We start from the raw sequence: 22,340 nt of genomic DNA on the forward strand, positions 1-22,340 counted from the left end.
GGGGCCAATCACGGGGCACGCCCGCCCCCGCGCCCGCTGACGGACGTGCGGGACAGCCAATGGTGCGCTGCGGGGCCTGGCCGCGGCGGTAGCGGCGGGGCTCAGCGGCGCTGCGAGGCGGCGATGGCGGAGCGGGGCGGCGGCGGCGGCGCGGGGGCCGGCGGCGGGGACGGGGAGGCGGCGGCGGAGCGGTTCGGCAGCGAGCTCAGGTACCGCGCGGCAGCGAACCGGGTCCGCGGCCCAGGCGGGGGCTGCTCTCGCCGCCTCCATTTCCTGCCCCGCTCGCGGCCGGTTCGGGCCCCGTGGGGCCTCCTCGCCGGGCCGGGCCGGGCCGGGCCGAGCTGCCGGGAGCGGCGGCGTCCGGGGCCCTCCGGCAGCGCCCGGCCCGGCTGCGCGCCTCGGTGTGGGTGAGCAGGAGCTGGGGTGCCCCTGCCCCGCGCAGCGTGCGGCGCCGCTCGCCGCCGCATAACCTTTGTTAGAGTCACCGGAGCGTGCACTGGCACCGCTTTGGCGCTCGTGGGGTAGCGCTGTGCTTTTGCGAGCAGTACAGAGCGTTCTGTGCTGCCGGAGGTGACTCTTGTCTCTGCCCGCACTGGCGGAGCTCCCGCGAGGAGGGCGGGTGGCACCGCGGGGCCGGTGTATGCCAGAGCGGGAGCTCAGCGCAGGCCGCAGACACGGGGATGCAGCAGCTCCTGCTGCTCGGGTATGGAGCCGTTGGCGCGGCTGAGAGCCGCTGCTGGAACCGGCTCGGGGCCCTGTGCAGGGAAGCAGCAGAACCGCAGGTCCTGTTGCAGACCTGGGTGCACTGCCTCACTGCCTGCCCTGACCACCACCCCCCCCCCCGCCCCCCCCCCCGCGTTGCTCGTCTCCATGAGTGAAAATTAACGTTTGAGGACTGATAAACCTGGGTTGCTAGGGAGAAGAGGCTGCCGAGGTAGCTCACGCTTCACTTTGTGCAAACTGGCAGCTTCTCCACAGCCTCTCTGGTGTTGTTGTGAGTTGGTTCTACTGCAGCTGAACAGGGAGCGAAAGCAAACGCTGTGTCCCTTTGGCCTTGCCCACAGGATGGCCCAGCAGCAGGCCCTGCGCTTCCGTGGCCCAGCACCGCCGCCAAATGCGGTCATGAGGGGCCCTCCACCGCTCATGCGGCCACCTCCACCTTTCGGCATGATGCGAGGGCCCCCTCCACCCCCTCGGCCCCCTTTCGGGCGCCCTCCCTTTGATCCAAACATGCCTCCGATGCCGCCGCCGGGAGGGATTCCTCCGCCGATGGGACCTCCACACCTGCAGGTAAGGAATGGGGGGGACCATTGGTTTGTTGAATTGGGATTTTTTCGTGTTTGTTTTCACAGATGGAAATAATAAGAGGAGGTGGGGTTACAGAGCTGGTGGGGTTACAGAGCTGGTGCATACCTGTGGTGTGTAAGCGCTGCTTCTGTTCAGCTCCTTGAGGCAATTCCAAATGAATCAATTATGCAGTTAGACCAGGGAGTCTTTACTGAACCCTGACTGTGTGTTGGTGCCCTGTGGCCGTGTGCAGTGTGGAATTTGGCTGCTGTCAGATGTCTGAACGGCCCATCAGCTTCCAGGGCTGTTTTGGTCCTGCCTGTGTTTGCATGGTGAGGAGTGATGGACGCACACTGTGACTGTGAAGGTGCAGCTGGGTCCATGTGGGGCCAGCGTGGGCTGCACCTTCTGCTACTGTGGGTTGTTACTGCCCATCCCCAGGGCTTCGTTCCGTGTGCAGGCAGCAGCTCCAGGAGGGAGGTGTATCCTCAGTGCCAGGGCGGGTTTTGGGTCAGTGCTGGGCTCAGGAGGGGCACCGATAGCAGCGTGTCAGAAGTTGTCCACACACGGACAAAGAGAAATGGAACATTTGGAAAGAAGCCCAAGCGTGGGCTCGCTGTTGGGCTGGAGCAGCTGCAGGTGGTCCTTGTGCTGGCAAAGCTTTACTCTTGGCAGAGGGACAGTGCCCTTTACCTTACACATGCTGTTGTGCTTTGTGTTTTCTTTTAAATTTAGAGCATTCCCAGCACCTGTGGGGATGGTGTGAGCCTGCTGGCCTCAAGTGAGGTGGATTTCTGTCTGCATTTCATGGAATCCCAGACTGGTTTGGGTTGAAGGGACCTTAAAGCTTCTCCAGCTCCAACCCCTGCCATGGGCAGGGACCCCTTCCACTAGAGCAGGTTGCTCCAAGCCCCTGTGTCCAACCTGGCCTTGAACACTGCCAGGGATGGGGCAGCCACAGCTTCTCTGGGCACCCTGTGCCAGCGCCTCAGCACCCTCACAGAGAAGAGCTTCTGCCTAAAAGCTCAGCTCAGTCTCCCCTCTGTCAGTCTGATATAAGCTAAGATCCAGCTGTAGCCTCAGTTTGTGTGCTGTCACCATCCTGAGCCCAGCATTTCCAGAAGGAACCAGTGTGTCTTTTCCATAGCAGTTTTCTCTCTGCCTTCTCAAGCAGAGCGTGTTAGAACATGGCCTGCTCAGGGAGGTGTGTAGTAGCTGTGCCTTTCATTGAGACATTCTCAGCTGAACAGGAGTCCTGTGGAACTGAAGACTGAAACAGTGCATTTGAGGGGTGGAAACAGTCTCCTCCCCTTGATCGTTATCTCTTCCATTCATTCAGTAGGAGGGGCCTGTTCTGTGTTGTGTTTTCATGCTCTGCTTAAGTTTATTTAAGAATTTTTCCACCCACTGTGTCTTTCTTCTGGTACTCTGTGATCCCATTTTCCCTCTTGGTGTCAGTGCTCATGTGCCTGTGTGCTGCCTCAAAAGCCCTGCAGCAAAGGGTGCTGGAGTGTACGGTGGAACTCAGACCGAGGGGACACCAGGACCTGCTTCCTCTTGCTGTTTCAAGAATCAGCGAGAGTTCATCTGAAGTCACAAGCCCAGCTGCCAATGTCCCCTTAATTTATGTGTTTGATTTACACTGTGGATGTGCTCAGCATGAGCTGAGCTCATGCCATGATAAACAGCTCAGCTGGTTTATAACGCCATGCAGTAAGCATGTTGTTTGCAGCTCATTACTGCCCATGGAATCCATGCACCAATCTTTGCTGCATTTTTCGTGCCATGACAGTGCCACGCACCTCTTTGCACCAAATGTTTGGGTTTTGTTTCTAGTGCAAGGGGAGACCTGATGCTGAAAGGTCTCTGTGGTAGAAACAGGTGAGTGGAGCTGAAGGTGCTCTGAACCCCTGGCCCTGCGCCCTCTTCATTCCCAGGAAAGTTCTAACCTCTTTGCAGGAGAAAACAGCAGCAGCAGGGAGAAAGTGAGCTGTACTGCAGCCTTTTTACAGCTTCTAGAGCAGTGAAGAGAAGTATCATCTTGTGTCCAGATGGAGGGGCTGTGGGGAAGAAATAAGGAAGGAAAGACAGGCTGTAGTTACCTTAACGGCCTTTTTTTGTTTGGTTTGGATTCAGTCCACATACTCTCGACTTCCTTTGTACCAGTATTTAACAAAACCCAGAGCTTTACAGGAGTTTAAAAAGCAGTTTAGAACATCACTGTTACAGTAGAAATTTTGATGTCGGGACGCTTTAGAAGCAGCCAGGTGCAGAGAGCACCATGGTGCATGGGCACTAGGGGTGCTGGCGGCCCCTGTGGCACTGGGATTCCAGCACATGTCCCAGCGTCAGCAGAGCCTCATCCTGCTGTGGGTGTGTTCTGCTCCGGGGCTGTGGGTTGGGAGTGCAGAGCTTGAAGGTTTTTACCAGTGAGCTCTTGGTGGAGTGGAAATCTCTGCATCACAGGTTCAGTTAGAACCGGCGTAATGGAGATAACTGGGCCAGCTGTAGGTATGTGCACAAGAAGTTGAAGAACTTGGTGGGTTTTGTTGTCGTGTCTTTTTTATAGGGACATATCCACAATACTTGTTATGCACAGGGAATTTCAGAACAATCCAAATAAACAGGTAGAAGAAAAGAACTTTATGTACTTAGAATTAGAAAGCAGGCGTTCAGGTGGCAGTGGTGTGCAGGGCACTTCTGGGTTTCTTATGAGGGTGCTATAATGAAAATGTAATTTGATTATTTTTAATTAGCATTAGTTAGAATTCTAGTTAATGGGAAATCAAGAAGAATAATGGGTTGTAATGAAATCCTCTGCTCTGCTAATAAATTGGATGTCTACTTGTAATTTGGTTGGGTTTTTATGTACTGTGTTACTGGGAGGGTTACTGCGTAACTGTTCAGTGATATATTTGATTGAGAGCTGGGGATGTCTGAGTGGCAGTTACTCAGGAACAGTGCTTCCATTTTTGCTCTTTTTGCACTGGGATATTTTCTTCTTTTCAGGAGAGAAGTTTTCTTCCACCACACCTTTGTCTGATGCTTTACATTCATATTAGTGTCTCAGAAGGGAAATGCTTCCTGCAGCAGTTCTGCCATCGGTGGTGGCTTGACAGAAGCATGTTATCTGAGCTGGTGGCATTAGATTGTTAAAGAAGCTCTTGAGACTGATGGAATTAACCTTACTATAGTTTACTGTCTGTTGGTGCTCTAATAAAGAAAAACTGCTTGAAAAATTTGTCATCATTATGTTATGTTCATTATTGTTGTTATGTGCCTTTAGAGACCACCGTTTATGCCTCCTCCCATGGGCAGCATGCCACCACCTCCAGGTATGATGTTCCCCCCAGGGATGCCGCCTGTTACTGCCCCTGGCACACCAACAATGCCTCCAGCAGAGGAGATCTGGGTAGAAAACAAAACTCCAGATGGCAAGGTAAGGAGGTCACCAGGAGCAGTGAAGTGATGGCTGTACTGCTGTGGTGAGCGTGTTGCCATACGCAGTCTGGCACTGGGGTCTTGTCTATCCTCTTATTAATTACTCTTAAACCAGGAGGAACTGGACCATTATAAATGCTCCTCCTCTAGATAAGCAGCTGCTTGATGGTGACATTCTTAACTTGTAGGTCTATTTCTATAATGCGCGCACACGTGAATCAGCCTGGACTAAGCCAGATGGGGTCAAAGTGATTCAGCAGTCAGAGCTGACGCCGATGCTGGCAGCACAGGCCCAGGCCCAAGCTGTTGGTGCCTCCACACCGACCACCAGTAGTCCTGCGTCCGCAGCATCTCCTTCCACCTCCTCGAGCACTCAGTCCTCCACCACCTCTACCACCACCACCGCCACTTCTGTCTCACAGACAATTTCCAGTGAGTAGCTGAGGGTTCCTGATGTTTTGTGATGGTGGGGAGCGGATGGGGGGATACTGTGTTAGGGAGTTACTGCAGCAAAAACTTGGTATCCAGGAAGAAATTGTTTGAGCATGGAGTAAGAATTTAAAGCACAGTTATTTAATCCAGAAGAACCTTGCATGCCAGCCTGTTTTATTTTTTCCAATCTGAAATGATTCTTAGATCTTTGTACATTTATATTCTGCTGCTGTCACATCATCTCAAAGCTATTTTACATCCATTTCCTTTTGACTGTACATAAAGCTAAATTGTATTTCACAAGACAAGTTGATCTGAGGTAGAAATTACAGCTGCAGCAGTTCCCTTTTTGTTTCCAAAGTGGTGTTTGTTGCTGTAGGAGACCAGATCTTTTGAGTGCTGCTCCTGGGCTGTGGAATAGAGCTGCTTCTCATGTCCTACTTTTATTAGCATTGTTCTTCTGAGTCTTGTAAGTTCCTCTGTGCTAGGGTTGCACGAAAGAGGAAAAAACGACCTTAGAGCCATTATTGCTCATTCATGACCTTTGAATAATAGTCTGACAATTATTGCTGTTTACGTGGGCTGAGCCTTGGCTTTTAAGGGTTTTCCAGCCAAGGGAACCTCAAGAGGAAAGGGGACTGAATTTATGCAGCATGCATTTTTATACTTAGCATCAGCATATAATATAGTGTGATTTATACTGTACTTTGGCATCTGTGCTAACGAAGTGCCTCCAGTGCAGAGCGTCTATATTGGGATGTGTGTTATGTGCGGTAGATCCATTTGCACGTGAGTGTGTAAGCAGTAAACAAGGGGTGAGATCACCCAGCATGAGCAAAGCCGGGAATGCCTGCTATGGACCAGTTGGGTGCGTGTTCCTTTCTGCAAGCCCGGCTGCTGAAGCACAGTGCTTGTGGTTGCCAGGAATCCTGTTGTTTGACAGTCTTGATCACTGTAGCTGTGCTGGGAAAAATGTGTGCACTGAATCAGGCCAGAGAGTGTGCAGAAGATGGGCAGTTGCTGAGCTGTTTGAACTCCAGCTGCAGTATGTAGTTGCTCTGGAATTACTTCATCTTTTTCCTGTAACAGGTGAGGCAAGTCAAGCTTAAGTCACCATATAGAATCATGGAATGATTTGGGCTGGAAGGGACTTTAAAGCTCATCCAGTTCCAGCCCCTCTGCGTGGGCAGGGACACCTTCCACAAGAGTAGATTGCTCCAAGCCCCAGCCAAGTTGCTTCCCATCCATTTAACCCAAACTGCAGAGATCTGTGCGTGAAAGGGAGTCGAGTTTAGGTAACCCTCAAGTTACACTTCAAGTTAACACCAAGAGGAGGACGGGTCATTAGAGTAACAATTTGTATTGCACAAAGCATTGTGATATGGTCTCCTCTAAGGACTTTGCTGGCTAACAGGAGGCAGTCAGGAGGTGAATGTTGTTTCTGCCCCAAGGCCAGGCTGCTGAGAGCTGATTCTGCTTTTGGAGTAGCCCCTTACGCACCGTTGCTGAAGTTAAATTTCCTAATGTCACACGCTAAGAATCTGTTCCACTTCTACCTGTTCTACCTGCTAAACTTTGTCTTTGCTTCCGAGAACTGTTACTGTTGGTGTCTGTGCCTAGGTGATAAAATTTTATCATTTAAATTAATTTTATAACTCTCAGACTTGTAAGAACCTGCGACTTCTGGCTGAGTTTCATTCTTGTCTGGTACTGATTTGACTCAGGTCTTGAAACAAATCACATACTGACTCTCTGCTCTGTTTCCCTGAACTGTAGGCAGTGTTAAGAACTTTCGCCCTTACTGAAACTTAACAACAGATACATCTCTTTATTTACGTTTGCTAATGCTGGTATGTTATTGGGGATGCTTCTGGTAGTCATTAAGTACTGCAGAAAATGCAGTGTGCCCATACGTAGGATGGTCAGAAGTTGGTGTGGTTTATGCAGTGTAATTTTTGAATTAGCTCAGTTTTCCAGCAGTTCCTCCCCCTCGCCAGATCTTGCAATACAAATCTGCAGGGCTGATCAGTGGGGTTAAGCAGTCACTCTCCAGTTCCCACTGGCCAGTGCTGGGATGTGCAGCGCTGTTTGTTAAGTGCTGATCTCAGTCCTGCTGCAAGGATATGGAATGGAACACTGCTGGTGTATTTTCCCACTGGCAGACACTGAAGACCTGAACAAAAGTGCTTTCCTTTTCCTTGCTGATTGACATGTTTTTTAAGTTGACATTTTCCCATTCTTGGATCACAACTTCACGAGCACAGCTCTAGACAGGCTGCTGTCATGCACGTGCTGCCACTGTTCTGTTAACAAGCAGAACCTGTGTTCATTTAACAGCAGAACAACCTTGTCCGTTTGCAGCTCTCTGTAACATTCCCTTTCTGGTTTTCTGAATGGGCATAAAGAGTACAATTCCATTTCAGGCTGTATTTTTCCTTTGATACACCCTTGTATTAGGGTGTAGAGAATTGTTAGGTGTAAACGATGGGACAAAGTAAAACTTGAAACTGAGTTTCTTGGTGAATACTTAATGTTGCAGAAAAGGCAAAAGGGTGTTTTGCCCATGAGTGCCTTCCTGCTGATGATCTCCAGGCGTATCTGCTTATATCTGTTGGGAAACAGAGCACCAGTATGTTTGCAGCAAATCTATTGTAGTGTCTGAGATACAAGGTGTTCTTTGTTGTTGTTTTTTTTTTTTTTTTTTTTTTATCAGCACCTACCACACAAGACCAGACCCCGAGTTCGGGTGTTTCAGTTGCCACACCATCAGTCAGTGTTTCAACCTCTGCTCCTTCTGCTACACCTGTGCAGACTGTACCCCAGCCAGTCCCACAGACATTGCCTCCTGCAGTTCCTCATGCAGTACCTCAACCAACTGCAGCAATTCCTGCTTTTCCACCAGTAATGGTACCTCCATTTCGTGTCCCCCTTCCTGGCATGCCTATTCCACTTCCAGGTAAATTGGCAAACTGTAATTGTCTTGTCTGCTACATGTCCATGTTGTCAATTTGTTTGCACTCATGTGTCCACTGTGTACAGAACTTGCCTGAATCCTCTCCATGCAGAGTATTTTTGAAAGAATTCAGGGTTAGCAGACAGACTTTTTAATTAACAGAGAACGTGGAATTTTTTTTACTTCTTGTTCTTTGGTACACGCCAGAAAACAGCTGCATTTAAAACATGTAATCCTTTTTCTTTTAGATGATAAGAACTGCACTAAACGCTTCTTAATCTCATGGCACATGGGTATCTTGTCATCCTGTTGATGAATCCACATGGGACTCTGAGAATATTGTAGCACTATATTTTACTAATTGTAATAATACTCTAATTTTTTTCTACTTGCTTGATTTAGACCTTAAGTCTTCTGCGTAAACATTTATTAGGACATGGCTTTTAACCAAAAGAAATTAAAATAGAAGAATATATTTATGAGCAGGGAAAATTGCTACTTGAGTGCCTTACCCCTGAATGGTGTTAGGTGTTTCCAGGTCTCTTAGCATGCAGCTATCAAGGATGATGCTGTTTGGCTACACAAAATGTTGAGATTTAGACTGAGGACCATAACAAAAGTGTTCCAGGTGCTGGGGTGTTAGTCATAGATTTCAGGTATAAAGACCATTGAGAAGAAATCTTAGACGGCAGCCCAGTGGTAGATCATGTTTTCTGAAGATTTTAGAAAATAAATAGATATTCAGAGAAGTAATTTCAGGCTGACAGGAATTTGGTGTCTGCAAGTGCTGCAGAGATCCTCCTGAGAGGTCACTGAAGCCACTGGTTGTTTTAATACCATGTTGAGTTTGCAGGGGTACAGTTGAGTTCCTGTGCCAGTGCTAAAGTCATTAGCTCTCTTCAATATGCAGTAACGCTAAATATATATTGAGGGCTGATGATTTTCTGTGACAAAGGAAGGTTTGAGACTGAAGTTGTGTTGGATAGAAGTTAGTTTCTGATGATGAGTTGCAAAGAAGCAGCTATAGCAGTGTCCTCCCATCTTTGACTCAGTACAGCTGACTGAGGTGACTTCTTTCCTGCTGTCCCTGTAACACATAGATCCAGTACATACAAAGGGAGGCCTTTACCTTCCATTAAATTGCTTGGATGAAAAGTAATCCCTTAGTACACTTCCTTGATTAAAGGATATAAACATCAAAGTATTTAAAATGGGTATTAGTTCTGCTAACTAGAAGAGACTCCCAACTTGTAGTTGCCTCTGCTTTTAGGATGGTCTTCTAAAACAACTGGGCGAAGTTCCTTCAGCCTGCAGTTTGCTTGAAAAGGAAATCACAGAGTAGTACTCCTTTAAGACAGGAAAAAACTACTATTCTGAACACGATACTCAAGGCTGAGCAAAGATGGTAAAGGATAGAGGGAGAATTCTGATGTGTGTGTATCTGGGGTACCGCAGTTTCTGACATTGGCAGCAAGGGTCAGCATAGAGTGAAAGGTCCTTAGGTACCTTTGGAGGCTGTAATCATCTGCCCAGCTGTGAGCTCTTTGGGGAGATGGGGATGGTCACAGCAGTAGAGTGCCAGTGAAAATGGGTGTGCTGGGCTGTGAGCCTGGGTTCGGTTTATTCATAAGCTCTCAGTCAAAAAGTTTTGTGCAGGAAGAAGGGAAGATGGAGCGAGACCCTCGATTCCTCCTTAAATTCATGCTTGAAAATAATCTTTTTCAGAACTTTCCTGGTAGCAAGTCTTAGGTCCGGCCTGTCCTGTTCTCACAGTGAGATGGGGCTTTCGAGTGGCACCCATAACACGTAGGAGGGACACCCCATGCTCCCACTGACGAGTCTGATTAATCATTTTACCTGATTACAGAACAAAGTTAGTCTGCTTCTCTCAGCTAATTCTGACTTGGTTGTAATGGTTTATAAACACTGCAAAGAAAAAGGAAATCTTCAAAATATTTTACAGTAGTAAGAAACAAGAGAAGTTAAAATTACTTTGGGGCAGGAGAATGTGAAGTTAAAAAGGCTCACCAGGCTTTAACTTGTAGACATTTGGGGTGTTCAGCGGCAGATCTAATACCAGCTAGGTTGCTTTGAGTTTACAGACAGAGACAGAGCTGAGCAATGCTGCTGTCAAGTGATCTCAAAGTTAATCTCTGTATTGCACTGTAGTAAGCCGGAACAATGGAAGAGTTGCTTAGTGATATCTCATAATCTCAGATCTTAAAAAGTAAGTCTGCTTTCTCTTAATTCATATGTTAAAAGTTAGTTGTATGTTTGAGACTGAACTTGGCAGAGGAAACAGTTTGGGTATTTGCTGAGTCTTATCTGCATTGCAGTATCGGATCCCAGTGACCCCGCAGATGGCATTATTTATACTGACCCATTTCTGAGACATGCTGTAACTTCCTTAACAAAACGAATTGTCAGATTCATGTTCAAGTGCATAATATGAAACACCCCTCACAAATTGAGGCAAACACTTCATTCAGTGCTGTTTGAGTCAATGTTTTTGTGTCTCAATTCATACTTTTTTTTTATAAAACCAGTTTTGGATTCTTTCACTGAAATTATCATTAAAGACCATTTCAGTTCTGTCTGCTCACAAATAGTTTGAAAAGAAATTGGCAGTATTTTTGTATGCTTTCTATTCTAGATCTCCAATGAAAATTAAACATTACTTTGGTTACAAACGCAGGGGTTTAATTTCACTTTGCACTGGAGGATTTTCAACCTCAGATGATGATTTGAAACCATTTAAGTGGAAGTTTCTGAAGTATTTCAGTTTCTGAGTGTCCAGACTTGACCATTATAGAGAGAACTTTGACAGTTTCCTTCCGCACTCCAAATGGGAGGGTTTGAAAACTCATTCCTCTTACCCGTAATTTCCTACTGGATTTTGTGCCTGGTTGAAGAGGGTGAGATGCTTTCCTCTTTGTGGTCTTTCTGTGTCATTCCTAGTGCACTGGAGGGCAGAGCAGTTCATGATGCTGCCTTTCCCAGGGCTGGTTGTGCTGCTTCCAGAGCATTTTTCATCTTATAACATTCTTGATAATGAAAAGTAAAGAAAACATTTGCTGCCACTGCCCCAGTGCAGCTTTAGTACCTCCTTTTCAGCTTCATTGCTTTCGTTTTTTTCCCCTGCTTCCTCCTCCAGCCTTTCTGTAATGCTCCCAACAGCCTCAGCTTTCCCCCGGGGGTGACCTTGGCTTTCCCCCTGCCATATCTGCCTAATTCAGATCTGCCCTTCTGCTCTTCCCACTGCTTTCTACATGCAGCAGCAGACTGAAAACAGCAGAGCCTGTTTGCTGCACTTGGCTGCTGCTCCCCAGTGGGTCTGAGCAGGGGCCGTTAGCAGGGCGCATTCCCCTGGCACTGCCCTGCAGGAGCTTTCTTCCCCCTTGGATGAACTTAAACCCCTGAGTCTTCATTGAAACACTGCTTTCTTTTTGATGACATCCCAGTGATTTGCTGAACAGCTGGTTTAATGCAGGCAGAAACTGTCACTGCAGCTTCACATTAGTTTTATATTTGATCTGGCATAAGACGTTGAGGTAAAAATAATTCACATTTCCTTGCCGGGAGACTTTCTCTTTGCCAGCATTTCCAATTCTCTTTGGCATTCCAAATTGGAGCAGGAAACCCATAGTGTCCAGACTCCCCGTGGTAGCTGACATACAATGGCAGCTTTCCAACATGCTTGCTTGTCCCTTTTGCAGGTGTAGCAATGATGCAAATAGTCAGCTGCCCGTATGTAAAGACAGTCGCTACCACCAAGACCGGTAATTTTCAAAACCATCTTAGTTCGTTTTGTCTGTAAGTTGGCATGGTAGTGAATGTTGTTGTTTATTTTTTATTTATTTCTTTGCTTCCCCAAATGAATGAGTATATACATATATATATATGCTTGATTTTCAAAACCAGTATAAATGCAAATATCATATTTGGTCAGGAAATAACTTTCCCAAATAACTGTTAGTGTTAGCTTATTTTGTACAAGAGCCCAGTACAGTTTTCTGTAATCATTGAGTTCTGTAATGACTGTGAATCTCTTCATGCCCATACTTCTTAGTTACTAGTTCCTTGTGTGTGGATTTTTGTTTTTCCTACTTCCACCTGTGTGGTGACCTGACTGTGCTCGCATGTTGGTGTGCGTGTCTGTGCGTCTTAGTATGAAGTTTTCATTTTTCCAATTGTGGATTTAAGGAAAGTCACTTTATGGCAATGTGTAATGTGTGCTTTTCCATTATTTGAAAAGACAGACTTTGTCATAGAAATGTTAAGGCTCAAAATTATGATCCTATAGTTCTAGTCCTATCCAATTTGTTTCCTAGAATTCGTCATTCAAAATGTGTTCAAGTACATCCATTCTGTGGGCTAGGTAGAGGAATACTAGGATAAACAGCATTCTGGCTTTCTGATCTTGGGGTATTTACCTGCCATGTTGCTTTAGGATGTGCATAAAATGTTTTTCCAATCACTCTGCAGTACTAAACAAAACTGTTACACAAGCTGAAATTGTTTCACTCCCATCAGCTTTCATCTAAGGCTCTGAAGTCATGTCAGCTTTAAGCCAGGGCCTAAGGTTTAGCCAATTTCTGCTCTGTATTACATGGTCCAAACTTGAGCCACCGTTGTCGTTTTTCAAGAGCAATCGGAATAGCTCTTAAAATGACAACTTCATTACACAGTGGAGTAGATTATTAAAAAAAAATATTACTTGTTATACAGACCTAATAAAGACTTTTTAATAAATAGAGCACTTAGATTTGAAGTATGAAAACAAACACCTAAAAGCTGACAAATCTGTGCTATGCAGAACTGCACATGACTCAAAATAAAAAGCTATCTAATTTGCCTGCTAACAGGGGCATTGCTGACTGTAAAACAGGGAGCAAATGGAGTCACAATGCATTGCTCTGCAGCTTAACTGGAAATCTATCTTTATCTAGGTTGATTGTTTGTAAATGAAGTCGGTGAAGTGCTAGATCTCGGTCCTTATGTGGTTCAAGGTCACTTACTGTTTTCTTTCCTTTCTCCTTTTTCCTTTACCCCTTGTACAGGTGTCCTCCCGGGCATGGCCCCTCCCATCGTGCCCATGATCCACCCTCAGGTTGCTATTGCTGCTTCCCCAGCAACGCTGGCTGGAGCCACAGCAGTCTCCGAGTGGACAGAGTACAAAACAGCAGATGGAAAGACTTACTATTATAACAATAGGACTTTGGAGTCAACATGGGAAAAACCCCAAGAACTTAAAGAAAAAGGTACCTTTTAAAATCCAGCTGTATACTATTGCTTCAACCATTAATGGTCGTGTTTGAAAACATGAGCAAGAATATTTCTAATCCCTCGTTTCCTTTAAGAATATTTTGAGATTATAAGTATCCATCTGAGCAGGTCTTGAGTCTGAAAGCCCTGGTTTCTTTGTTTTCCACGGTACTGTAAGAGTATCTGGCTCTAGAGTTGCTTCCAGATTCTGTGACAATTGGGTAAACATGTGTTTCCACTCCAGCAGAGAGTAAGTACTTTACATACTCATGTGTTGGAGAAGATCTCAATAGCAGGAGGATAGGAAGCGAGAAGAAAACCCAGTTTTCTAGAGACTGTAAACCAGGAAAGAAGGAAGATCACGGAAATGCTAAACTTCAGATCCTCAAGAAGTATATAAACAGATTTAGAATCTGAGGAAAAGTAAACTGCTTCCACTGCCACCATCCCTATGCTGCATTCAGGTCCTGTTCTGTGGCTTGTGTTCATCTGGATCCATGTTATACCCATTGGTTTTGTTGTATCAGAGGGAAATTGTTATTGTGTTGTTAATAAGGAGGAAGAGGCAAACATCTCCAAGAGTTTTCTCTTTTTTTTCCTTGTCATCAGCATTCAAATCTAAAATTGCTCTTCAGTGTTGCACTGTGGGTTGCAACTCTTGTTGATATTTTTGTTGGTGTTTCAGTGATTTCTCTTGGTACACTTTAACTATCTTTTCCATATTATAGGCTGCCTTTCATTTTCCAGTTCCAGGTAATTCTTGGTACAGGAGATAATCACATATTTATAGCAGATGCTGGAAATCCCAAGGAAGGATAGAAAGTGGTGAAAATCCATTAAAAATAAGTTTTGTTGTTGTGCTTGGAAAGTTATGCTTATCAAATAAATCAGTTGTGTTTTTATCATGGTTTCCTAATAATGCTAAGGAAAATTCTATCTTTATGTAGAAAAAATGGAAGAGAAGATTAAAGAGCCAATTAAAGAACCCCCAGAAGAGCCTTTACCCATGGAGACAGAAGAAGAAGAGCCAAAAGAAGAACCTATAAAAGAACTTATAAAGGAGGTAAAAGACCTTGCAACCAAATAGTCAGTATCGCCATTTTGAGTCCTATATCCTACAGGTGTGGGTGCATCTGTAGCCCAGGCATATTGACAGGAGACATGGTTAGTAATTTGAGTTCTTACATTCCTGGGGGCATTTGAAAGCCTTCCTTTTTGGATTCATAGCTCTTTTAATTTTTTTACTTAAAGGTAAAAGGACATTTAAAAGAAAAATACAGAGTGAGTTAAGAAATCAATAAGAACATAGGGGAAAAAAAAAAAGCTAGCTAATGACATAGACATGATGTTCTCTTGCTCATTTTAAGGTGTTCAGAAAAATGAAAGTTGTCCTGAATGTTTGAAATCTTCAATAGGTTTTCTCCTCTATTTCTTTACTTCTTTATTTGGAACGCTTCTGAAACAAAGCTTACACATTCTTCATGAGCTGTAGCTGCCAAGTTTAGTCTGTCAGGAACACGTGTCCTAGGAAAGGTCTCTAGTATCACCATTGCAGTAAATAGAATTAACTTTTTTTCTTGTACAGCATTTTGTCACACTGAGGAGCAGAGTTCTTGAAGATGCCAGAGTGTTTGAATGACAGTTAAAGCTTTTATACAGATTTCTGTAAGCTCCAGTGTAACGTGGTAGGCAAAAGCACAGAATTCAGTCTCTGGTTTTGGTTAGGACTCGGCCCTGGTTACTTTTGAGGGAGATGCCACTTTGCTCATTTCTGCTACCAAGGTTGTTGCACATTTCTGGCTGTTTCATCTTCTGTGTCTCATTTTCAAGTAAATGAAGTCTAAGAATGAAACAGAATTTCTTTATGAGAAAGTACATCCTTGCCCCTGTAATCAGGCCTTGATGGAAGGATTCATGTGGCTCTAGGAAGGCTTTTAAATAAGGCTGCACTGAAGTCAGAAGTTAAGTAAACACTTGGAGGTTTTCTGAATTGAGATTTCTGAATAGCACTTCCTGTTTAAACTCCAAGACTTCAATTTTAAGCGTGGCAGAAGTGTAACTGGGAGCTCTTTGTTAGCATGGTTTTAAAATACATTTGCCTATTTAAAGCAAGTTAGTTACTTTATAATAAACAATTTTCTACCTGTCAATGCCTGAATCCTGTAACTTCCTTTTTCCTTGAGGAGCCTAAAGAGGAAGAAATGACTGAAGAAGAGAAAGCAGCTCAGAAGGCCAAGCCAGTGGCAACTACTCCTATTCCTGGAACCCCATGGTAGGTAATGATTTTCCCTACAGCCTGCACAGTGTGACTGAGACGCCAGGAAGGTTGCTGGGTAGTCAGAACAAGTGGTAGTGTGTGAAGATCCTGTTCTTGGTGTGCTTCTGTCTCAAATAATGTTGGATTCCTCCAGCCAACAAGGATTCCTGCTCCTCTGGTATGAAACACAACCAAAAAAATATCTTGGACTTCTTTTGCCCTTATGCCTTGGGAATGAGTAGGTGCTGCTCCTGGCCAAAACGATCCTTTATTTATCTCTGTCTTTTACTTGGCATAGATACTTACCAGGTGCCTCCATGTGTAATGTCTTTATTAGGTTACTCTTGCTGTAATACATGTAAATCATCTCTGTATGACCAAGGTAGAAATCTTACTGATGGGAAAGGGATGTTGTCTTATTTTTTGCAATTCAGTCATCGGTGCATTTTTATTAATGGTTGATATTTAAGGCTGTCTCCCTTCAGACTATCACTGTGGCTCTTTCATCCTCTCACTTACAAGTTCTGGTGAGATCTCTGGGTCACTCATGTTTTGCGAGGTGTTGAAGACCTGAGGTACATTTTATCCCAAATCTGATTTGCTGTCTAAAACATTTTTCTAGAGAAGAACTGAGGTTATTGCAGCTCCTATAAAGAGCATTTGTGGAAATGCATTTCAAATCTGCTGGCCAAGCCATAATTCCATAACCCACCTAGGCAGTAGGAATGTAGGTGGTTGTGCAGTCAGTGCAACCTGGCTCTGCCAGTGACTGCTTGCTCAGTTCCAGACTGTGGTAACTGTGCTGGATGCTTGGAGGCAAAGATAACACACCCCTTCCTGTCTGTCCATTGCACTTCAGGTGTGTGGTGTGGACTGGTGATGAGCGTGTGTTCTTCTACAACCCAACCACTCGTCTTTCCATGTGGGACCGACCAGATGATCTCATTGGAAGAGCCGATGTGGACAAAATTATTCAAGAACCCCCTCATAAAAAAGGAATGGAAGAAGGAAAAAAACTTAGTAAGTGTTCTTATCGTCTTCTTGAGAAGTCTGAATAGAATTTGTCATTTTACGTTGATTTCCAAAGCTAGTAACGTTTCAGTAAGTGAGAGAAATGTAAGGGCATTAGAAATGTGCATTAGAAATGCACATAATTTTAGAATTTCGGAGGGCTGTTGAAAATGCAGATGTATAGAGTCCTCTGGGGGGAAAAATACCCAGGCTATTGAAGAAAGTACATATTAACAAGATTAATTTGTTTTCTAAATGCCAACAGGCTGGAAAAAAAGGACATTTTTTACTGACTAGAACAAGAGACTGCTGTGTGTGTTCTATAAGCAAGAGGAATTTGGGGCCAGAAAAGATTAATCATTATGTATGAATGGGCTCTCATGGAAGAGGATTTAACTTAGAGAACATCAACTGAAATGCGGTTTTGGAAACAGCTGCCAAGGGCAGAGACCATTCAAGAGGCTGCTGAGACAACACTTGTTTCTGGCTTAAGTTCTAGTAAATGATCCTGGGATGAGATGTGGGCTTGGTAGCTGGAGGAGAGCAAGGTGCAAGTAGGTACTTGGGATATCCAGCTGTGCTTCATTAGACTGTTTAGCTTGAGGGGTTTTTCTCATGGAAATAAGAGGTCAGCATTCGTCGTTTTAAACCCAGAGTTGGCCACAAGTCCATTAGTCGTGCCACCAAATTCCAACAGTACAGTTCTGACAGTGACAAAACCACGTCTTCCTTTGTCAGAAGACATTATTGCTGCACACATTGTCCTCTGGTTTTGCACAAGGCTTCATTTGTAAATTACTAACTTCTCATAAATAGAAAATCTAAAGTGTTCCTGACATCTGTTGCAGTTCGAGAAGAGCATGAAACTGCAGAGGAAGCAAATGAAGACGAGCCTATTAAGATTAAAAAGCGCAAGTAAGTTTTTGTTTCTCACTGCTAAGGGTTTGTGTAGATAAAATAACTGAAGTTTTTCATCAGTGTGTGCTCAGCAGAGTGGAACAGTAACTGACGGGATTGGTGAACACAATCACCAACCTCCTGCTGTTGTACATCAGCAGCTCAAGTATTCTGTTGTTTCTCTGAGATAGCTGAAACTCATGCATGGAGGAAAGGCTTTGGAAATCGCTAAAATGGAAATGAAAGTTGGTGAATCCAAGAAATATTTTGAGTGCGGTTTATCGGAAATAGTTTACTTCTGTTGCTTGTTTACCCAGCTTGTTACTTTTGGTGCACAAGAGTTTGTTGCCAAAGCATCCTGCCATCTCTAGCCATCCAGCATCGTAGTGACTGCTCTGTTTTCGTTATAACAGAGGCTTAAGAGGTTTGTTGAGATCTTTTGGTCTGTTTTGCCTGTTGGAAGTGATATATGTTACTTCACTCTGAGTTACACACACTGCTTTACTATTTTGTTTGTTATTGTGTACTCTTAGGGCTGATCATCAAGTTGTTGGCAATTATGGCTTTGGGTTTGCCTGAGGTGAAGGGCATCCACTCTTGGTGCAGTTTGTAGACACTGCACTTAGTGAGAGTACCCTGGTTCTTGAGCTCTTCCAGTATGACAGCACCCACATCCAAGTCCCAAAGAATGGCTTTTGTGATTTGTATGCCTGTGCTTCTACAGTAACTGGGTGTCTCCATTCCGTCCCAGTGCAGTTCAGTTTTTAACCTACAGGGTTCACATGCATGTTTAATTTTTTTCAGGAAAGATGATAACAAAGATATTGACTCAGAGAAGGAGGCTGCTATGGAAGCTGAAATCAAAGCTGCTCGAGAGAGAGCCATTGTTCCTCTGGAGGCTCGGATGAAACAGTTCAAGGACATGCTTCTGGAGAGAGGGGTCAGGGAAAGCTCTGTCTGTCTGTCTGTGTGCAGTTGTGAGCAAATTTGAAAAGGTGCTTGGTACCCATCAGTTTTGAAAGAGAAATTAGACTATTAGAATATAAATTTGTATAGTAACTTTAAAAAATGGAAGTGGTTCCAGCTGTCTGTGCAGCTTTCATTTAGTTTCAATAGCTGGGTTTTATGGGATAGGTTTAATAAAGCTTATTTAAGATGAGCTTAACATCTCTCTTGTAACAGAACTGTTTACACTCGTAACATTTAGCAGGGGCATAGACCTCAATGCTTTATACTGATGTACTTAATATTTTCAGTGTCACACGGTAGTAATTGTGTGTTGTTATTTAGTAGTTTTCAGAGCCAGTCAGTGCAGAAACTTGCTATAGCAGCCTCCATCTATTGGTGATGGAAACTCCAGGATGAGTTTGTTTCCCTCTTTTCATCAGATGTGCAGTTTTGCTTGAAAACTATAGGACAACTTCTGTATCTCTGAGGAAACATATCCACTTATTAAGATCTGACTTTTTTAATTGAAGGTCTCTGCTTTTTCAACGTGGGAGAAGGAGCTACACAAGATAGTTTTTGATCCTCGTTACTTACTTCTCAACCCAAAAGAAAGAAAACAGGTAAAAGAGATGTTGGATTCCCTCCCCACCAGACACAGCTGCTAGTGCTTTCTGTAGTCTGCAGAATGATTTCTACCTCATCTATGTTGGCTCTGTGGGGAGACGAAAGGAAACTGGAGAAAAGGAAAGAAATAGGATTTTTTTCTCCTCTTGCCTAGAGCTTGGGTGGCGTCAGGTTGGTGTGTTCTGTGTTGGTGACTGGTGTTTCTGCAGGTATTTGATCAGTATGTGAAAACCCGGGCAGAGGAGGAGCGCAAGGAGAAGAAAAACAAAATAATGCAGGCCAAGGAGGATTTCAAGAAAATGATGGAAGAAGCAAAGATTAATCCAAGGTAGGACCTGCTTTCTTGTCCATATGCATCAGCTCTATTAGAATCAAGTATGTTGGGTATTAGGTGGATGAACGGGCAAAGACAAGAAAAATCATCAGATACTGTTGAAATCTTCTTTTTCTGCTTGTATTCACCTAAGTAATGAAATAATAGAACTTGTGCTTTATCATTATTTTCATATTTTAAGTCCTTTTGAAGAAATCCCCAGGGTGCTTTGCAGCTTGTGCGAAAACTTGCGGTGGATCATGAAGCCTTTCTTGAACCAGCCCTCTTTTCTTGCTAAGGGTATTGGTAGTCTCTGAGGAGTACAAGGGTGGTTTTTCTTCAGTTTGTTTTCCTGGTTACAAAATATGTTAATAATGATATGAGAGAGCATTCTGGTTGGTTTAATACTGAAATTATTACATACCCCTCGTGTTCAGACCCACTTGCAATGATAATAGCGAGGTGATGACAGTGAATGTACAAACATCCAAAATTTTATTGCTAGAATTATTTGTTTCAGTCTTCTCAAATAGAGTTAATGAAATACATGCTTGTGTCACCAGATGAGCGCTAAAGCATTCTTTTTCAGCATCTCTTGGCTTATCTGGCATTGATTCTTTTACAGTGAAATAACAATTCATTTGTTTCACTTCAGCTTAATTTTTTTCAGTGCCCCATTTTGGAGATCTGGTGGAAGCCAGTGTTATCTTAACTCCTAAATTACTTCAGGTCTGATTCATAGTCTTACCTGTCTGGCATTTAATAAGGGTGGTAGGCTGGGAAGAACAGAGGCATGGAGATGTAAGAAAAAGCTCATCAGTAGTAAGTTTAATATACATTTCAGAGGCTGACATGAACTATTAGGCTGGTTTTGGTGTCCTCAGCTTCCCAGAAATCTCTGTGTCATATTGGGATTGACTCTTTTCTGATTATGGGTTGGGGCGGGAAAGAGAGTTCCATCTGAAATACTGTCTTGTTTAATTTTATCCTTTGTCTTCTGGTTTCAGTGTTTGTCTAAAGATATTGCTGTACTTCTGTGAGTGCCAGACTGGGTTTTTATCATCTATCTCAGTCCAACATGCCCAAGAGTTTGTGTTCCACTCCACTTAAACAGCTCTTGTTCTTCAATATAGCTTTGCATTCACTCTCTAATCTTTTGAATAAGCTACCAAATTGTCTTCTTGTTTCAATTTACCCTACAGCAACAGTAGGCTGGATTTTCCAAGTCTAATTATTTCCATGCTGTGATGAAAACATTCGTATGATTATAAGTGTCTCACGTATTCTTGGGGCCAGATTTGCATCAGAGCTTGGAAAAAGCACAGTAGTGGTTTTTTTCGAGGTAAGTGGCAGTACTGTATCTACTGCACAGGTTGGAATCTGGCCCTGGAGGTGAGAGTACGGTCAGGGAGATGCTATGGGGGTAACGGGTTGAAAGCCCAGTATTGCTGCATCAGCCCCTGGTGTTTCGAGTGTTTTCAGCTCCAAGTGGTTTGAGATTGGGCTACATACAATGTCCACCACAGGAGGAAAAAGGGACTCAGCCAGTGTTCAGTTGTGCGTAATGCCAAAAGGTGATTTTCCTGGTGAACTCTTAGCATGGTTTGGCTGCAAGTGAATGCACGTACAGTTTCAGTTTCACAGCTGACACACACCTGGTGGCTGAACTTCCAGCCCCAAAATGGGACATTTTTCTAGACAACTGAGTTTTTCCATTTCTTCTTCTTGGTTGCTTTGTAGTCTCTCTTCCTACACCTGCACTTTCTGCAGGTAGATGTATTCCAACCAACCCACCCACTCTATAAGCCTCTAACGATACCTCTTGTGTGCGTGCCTAAACCCAACTCCTCTCTACATAGCTCACTGGTGGAGCATTGCTGTAGTGAGACCATAGGATGGTGCCTTTTTTTGTTCTCTTTTTTTCCCCTCCAAACTGTGCTCTGGCATGTATTCTAGCAGAAGCAGCGTTTCTCTGCTGAACCTGCTTCCCAGCAAAGACAGCTCTGCCAAATGAGTTCACTTGCCATTTTGTTGCAGAACTACTTTTAGTGAATTTGCAGCCAAGCATGCTAAAGACTCGAGGTTCAAGGCAATTGAAAAGATGAAAGATCGAGAGGCCTTGTTTAATGAGTTTATCACAGCGGCAAGAAAGAAGGAAAAAGAAGACTCGAAGACCAGAGGTGAGAAGGTAAGGTGGCTTTTTTTAGCTCCAGCAGTGTGAATGGTGCGAGTCTGAGTGAGACGGGACAGAGGCAGCGCTTGGTTTCCTGCTCCAAGACATGGCCTTTCACTTCCGTGGAGGTTTTGCACTGCAAACACTTCACGGACATCCCTTGGGTCTCTCTGAGCTAAGTGCTCAAAGCTTGCAGTGTACTGCCTTTTAGAGCACATAGAATTGAACCTACATTTATTTGTGAAGCTGAGTTTACTCAGATAATCACATATAGCATAGCTTTAACTGGAATAGTGCCTGGGGTTTATTTTAATTTTTTTTTAAGTTACCTTATGCTGAAGCATTAAAAGGAAAAGGATTCTTGTCCTCCTTGGCTGGAAACCCCAGAACCGGCTGTGACCTCTGCTCTCTCAGTGGAGGCAACAAAAACTGGCAGTTCTGTGTAGGATACTTGTTTAAATTCCAAATAGCTCCTATATCTTCTCTTGCCATCTAAAAGCTGGCACTTCAGTGACTTCTTAATCTTTGAATAAATACATCATATGTACAAACTGCTGCTTGTTAGAATGGAAGATCAGCTCTTAAAGACTGATGAGTTGCAAATGTGACTTGGCTGCGGTGCAGCAGCAGGAGCAGGTCTCAGCAGCAGAGCCACAGCGCTTGCATCCTGTCCCGTTGTGCTGTGCGAGTGGAGAGGGCAGCCTCTGACTGCTTTGACACGTGAGAGTCTGCAGGGTTT

General features: G+C 44.4%; 1 protein-coding gene across 4 annotated transcripts in view; it reads left to right on the top strand.

Annotated features, from left to right (window-relative positions):
* The first annotated feature begins 101 nt into the window (after positions 1 to 101).
* TCERG1 (transcription elongation regulator 1) overlaps positions 102 to 22,340 on the top strand; it is a 30,942-nt gene continuing 8,703 nt past the window's right edge. Inside the window, exons 1-15 of one of the 4 annotated variants that reach the window (XM_061457159.1) lie at positions 102 to 209; positions 1,065 to 1,290; positions 4,574 to 4,726; positions 4,917 to 5,160; positions 7,874 to 8,116; positions 11,830 to 11,892; positions 13,174 to 13,374; positions 14,326 to 14,441; positions 15,562 to 15,650; positions 16,495 to 16,655; positions 17,495 to 17,561; positions 18,348 to 18,483; positions 19,022 to 19,111; positions 19,325 to 19,443; positions 21,466 to 21,616. In XM_061457159.1, coding sequence (XP_061313143.1) covers positions 124 to 209; positions 1,065 to 1,290; positions 4,574 to 4,726; positions 4,917 to 5,160; positions 7,874 to 8,116; positions 11,830 to 11,892; positions 13,174 to 13,374; positions 14,326 to 14,441; positions 15,562 to 15,650; positions 16,495 to 16,655; positions 17,495 to 17,561; positions 18,348 to 18,483; positions 19,022 to 19,111; positions 19,325 to 19,443; positions 21,466 to 21,616 — 2,145 coding nt within the window. In that variant the 5' untranslated portion in view covers positions 102 to 123. The remainder of the gene's footprint in view (positions 210 to 1,064; positions 1,291 to 4,573; positions 4,727 to 4,916; positions 5,161 to 7,873; positions 8,117 to 11,829; positions 11,893 to 13,173; positions 13,375 to 14,325; positions 14,442 to 15,561; positions 15,651 to 16,494; positions 16,656 to 17,494; positions 17,562 to 18,347; positions 18,484 to 19,021; positions 19,112 to 19,324; positions 19,444 to 21,465; positions 21,617 to 22,340) is intronic. The other 3 variants (XM_061457160.1, XM_061457161.1, XM_061457162.1) reach the window with 3 other exon arrangements.

Source organism: Pezoporus flaviventris, unplaced genomic scaffold, assembly GCF_033815535.1.
Source record: "Pezoporus flaviventris isolate CSIRO_AGI_PZ_B2104156 unplaced genomic scaffold, CSIRO_AGI_Pfla_v1 ptg000023l, whole genome shotgun sequence".
Classification (NCBI taxonomy): domain Eukaryota; kingdom Metazoa; phylum Chordata; class Aves; order Psittaciformes; family Psittacidae; genus Pezoporus; species Pezoporus flaviventris.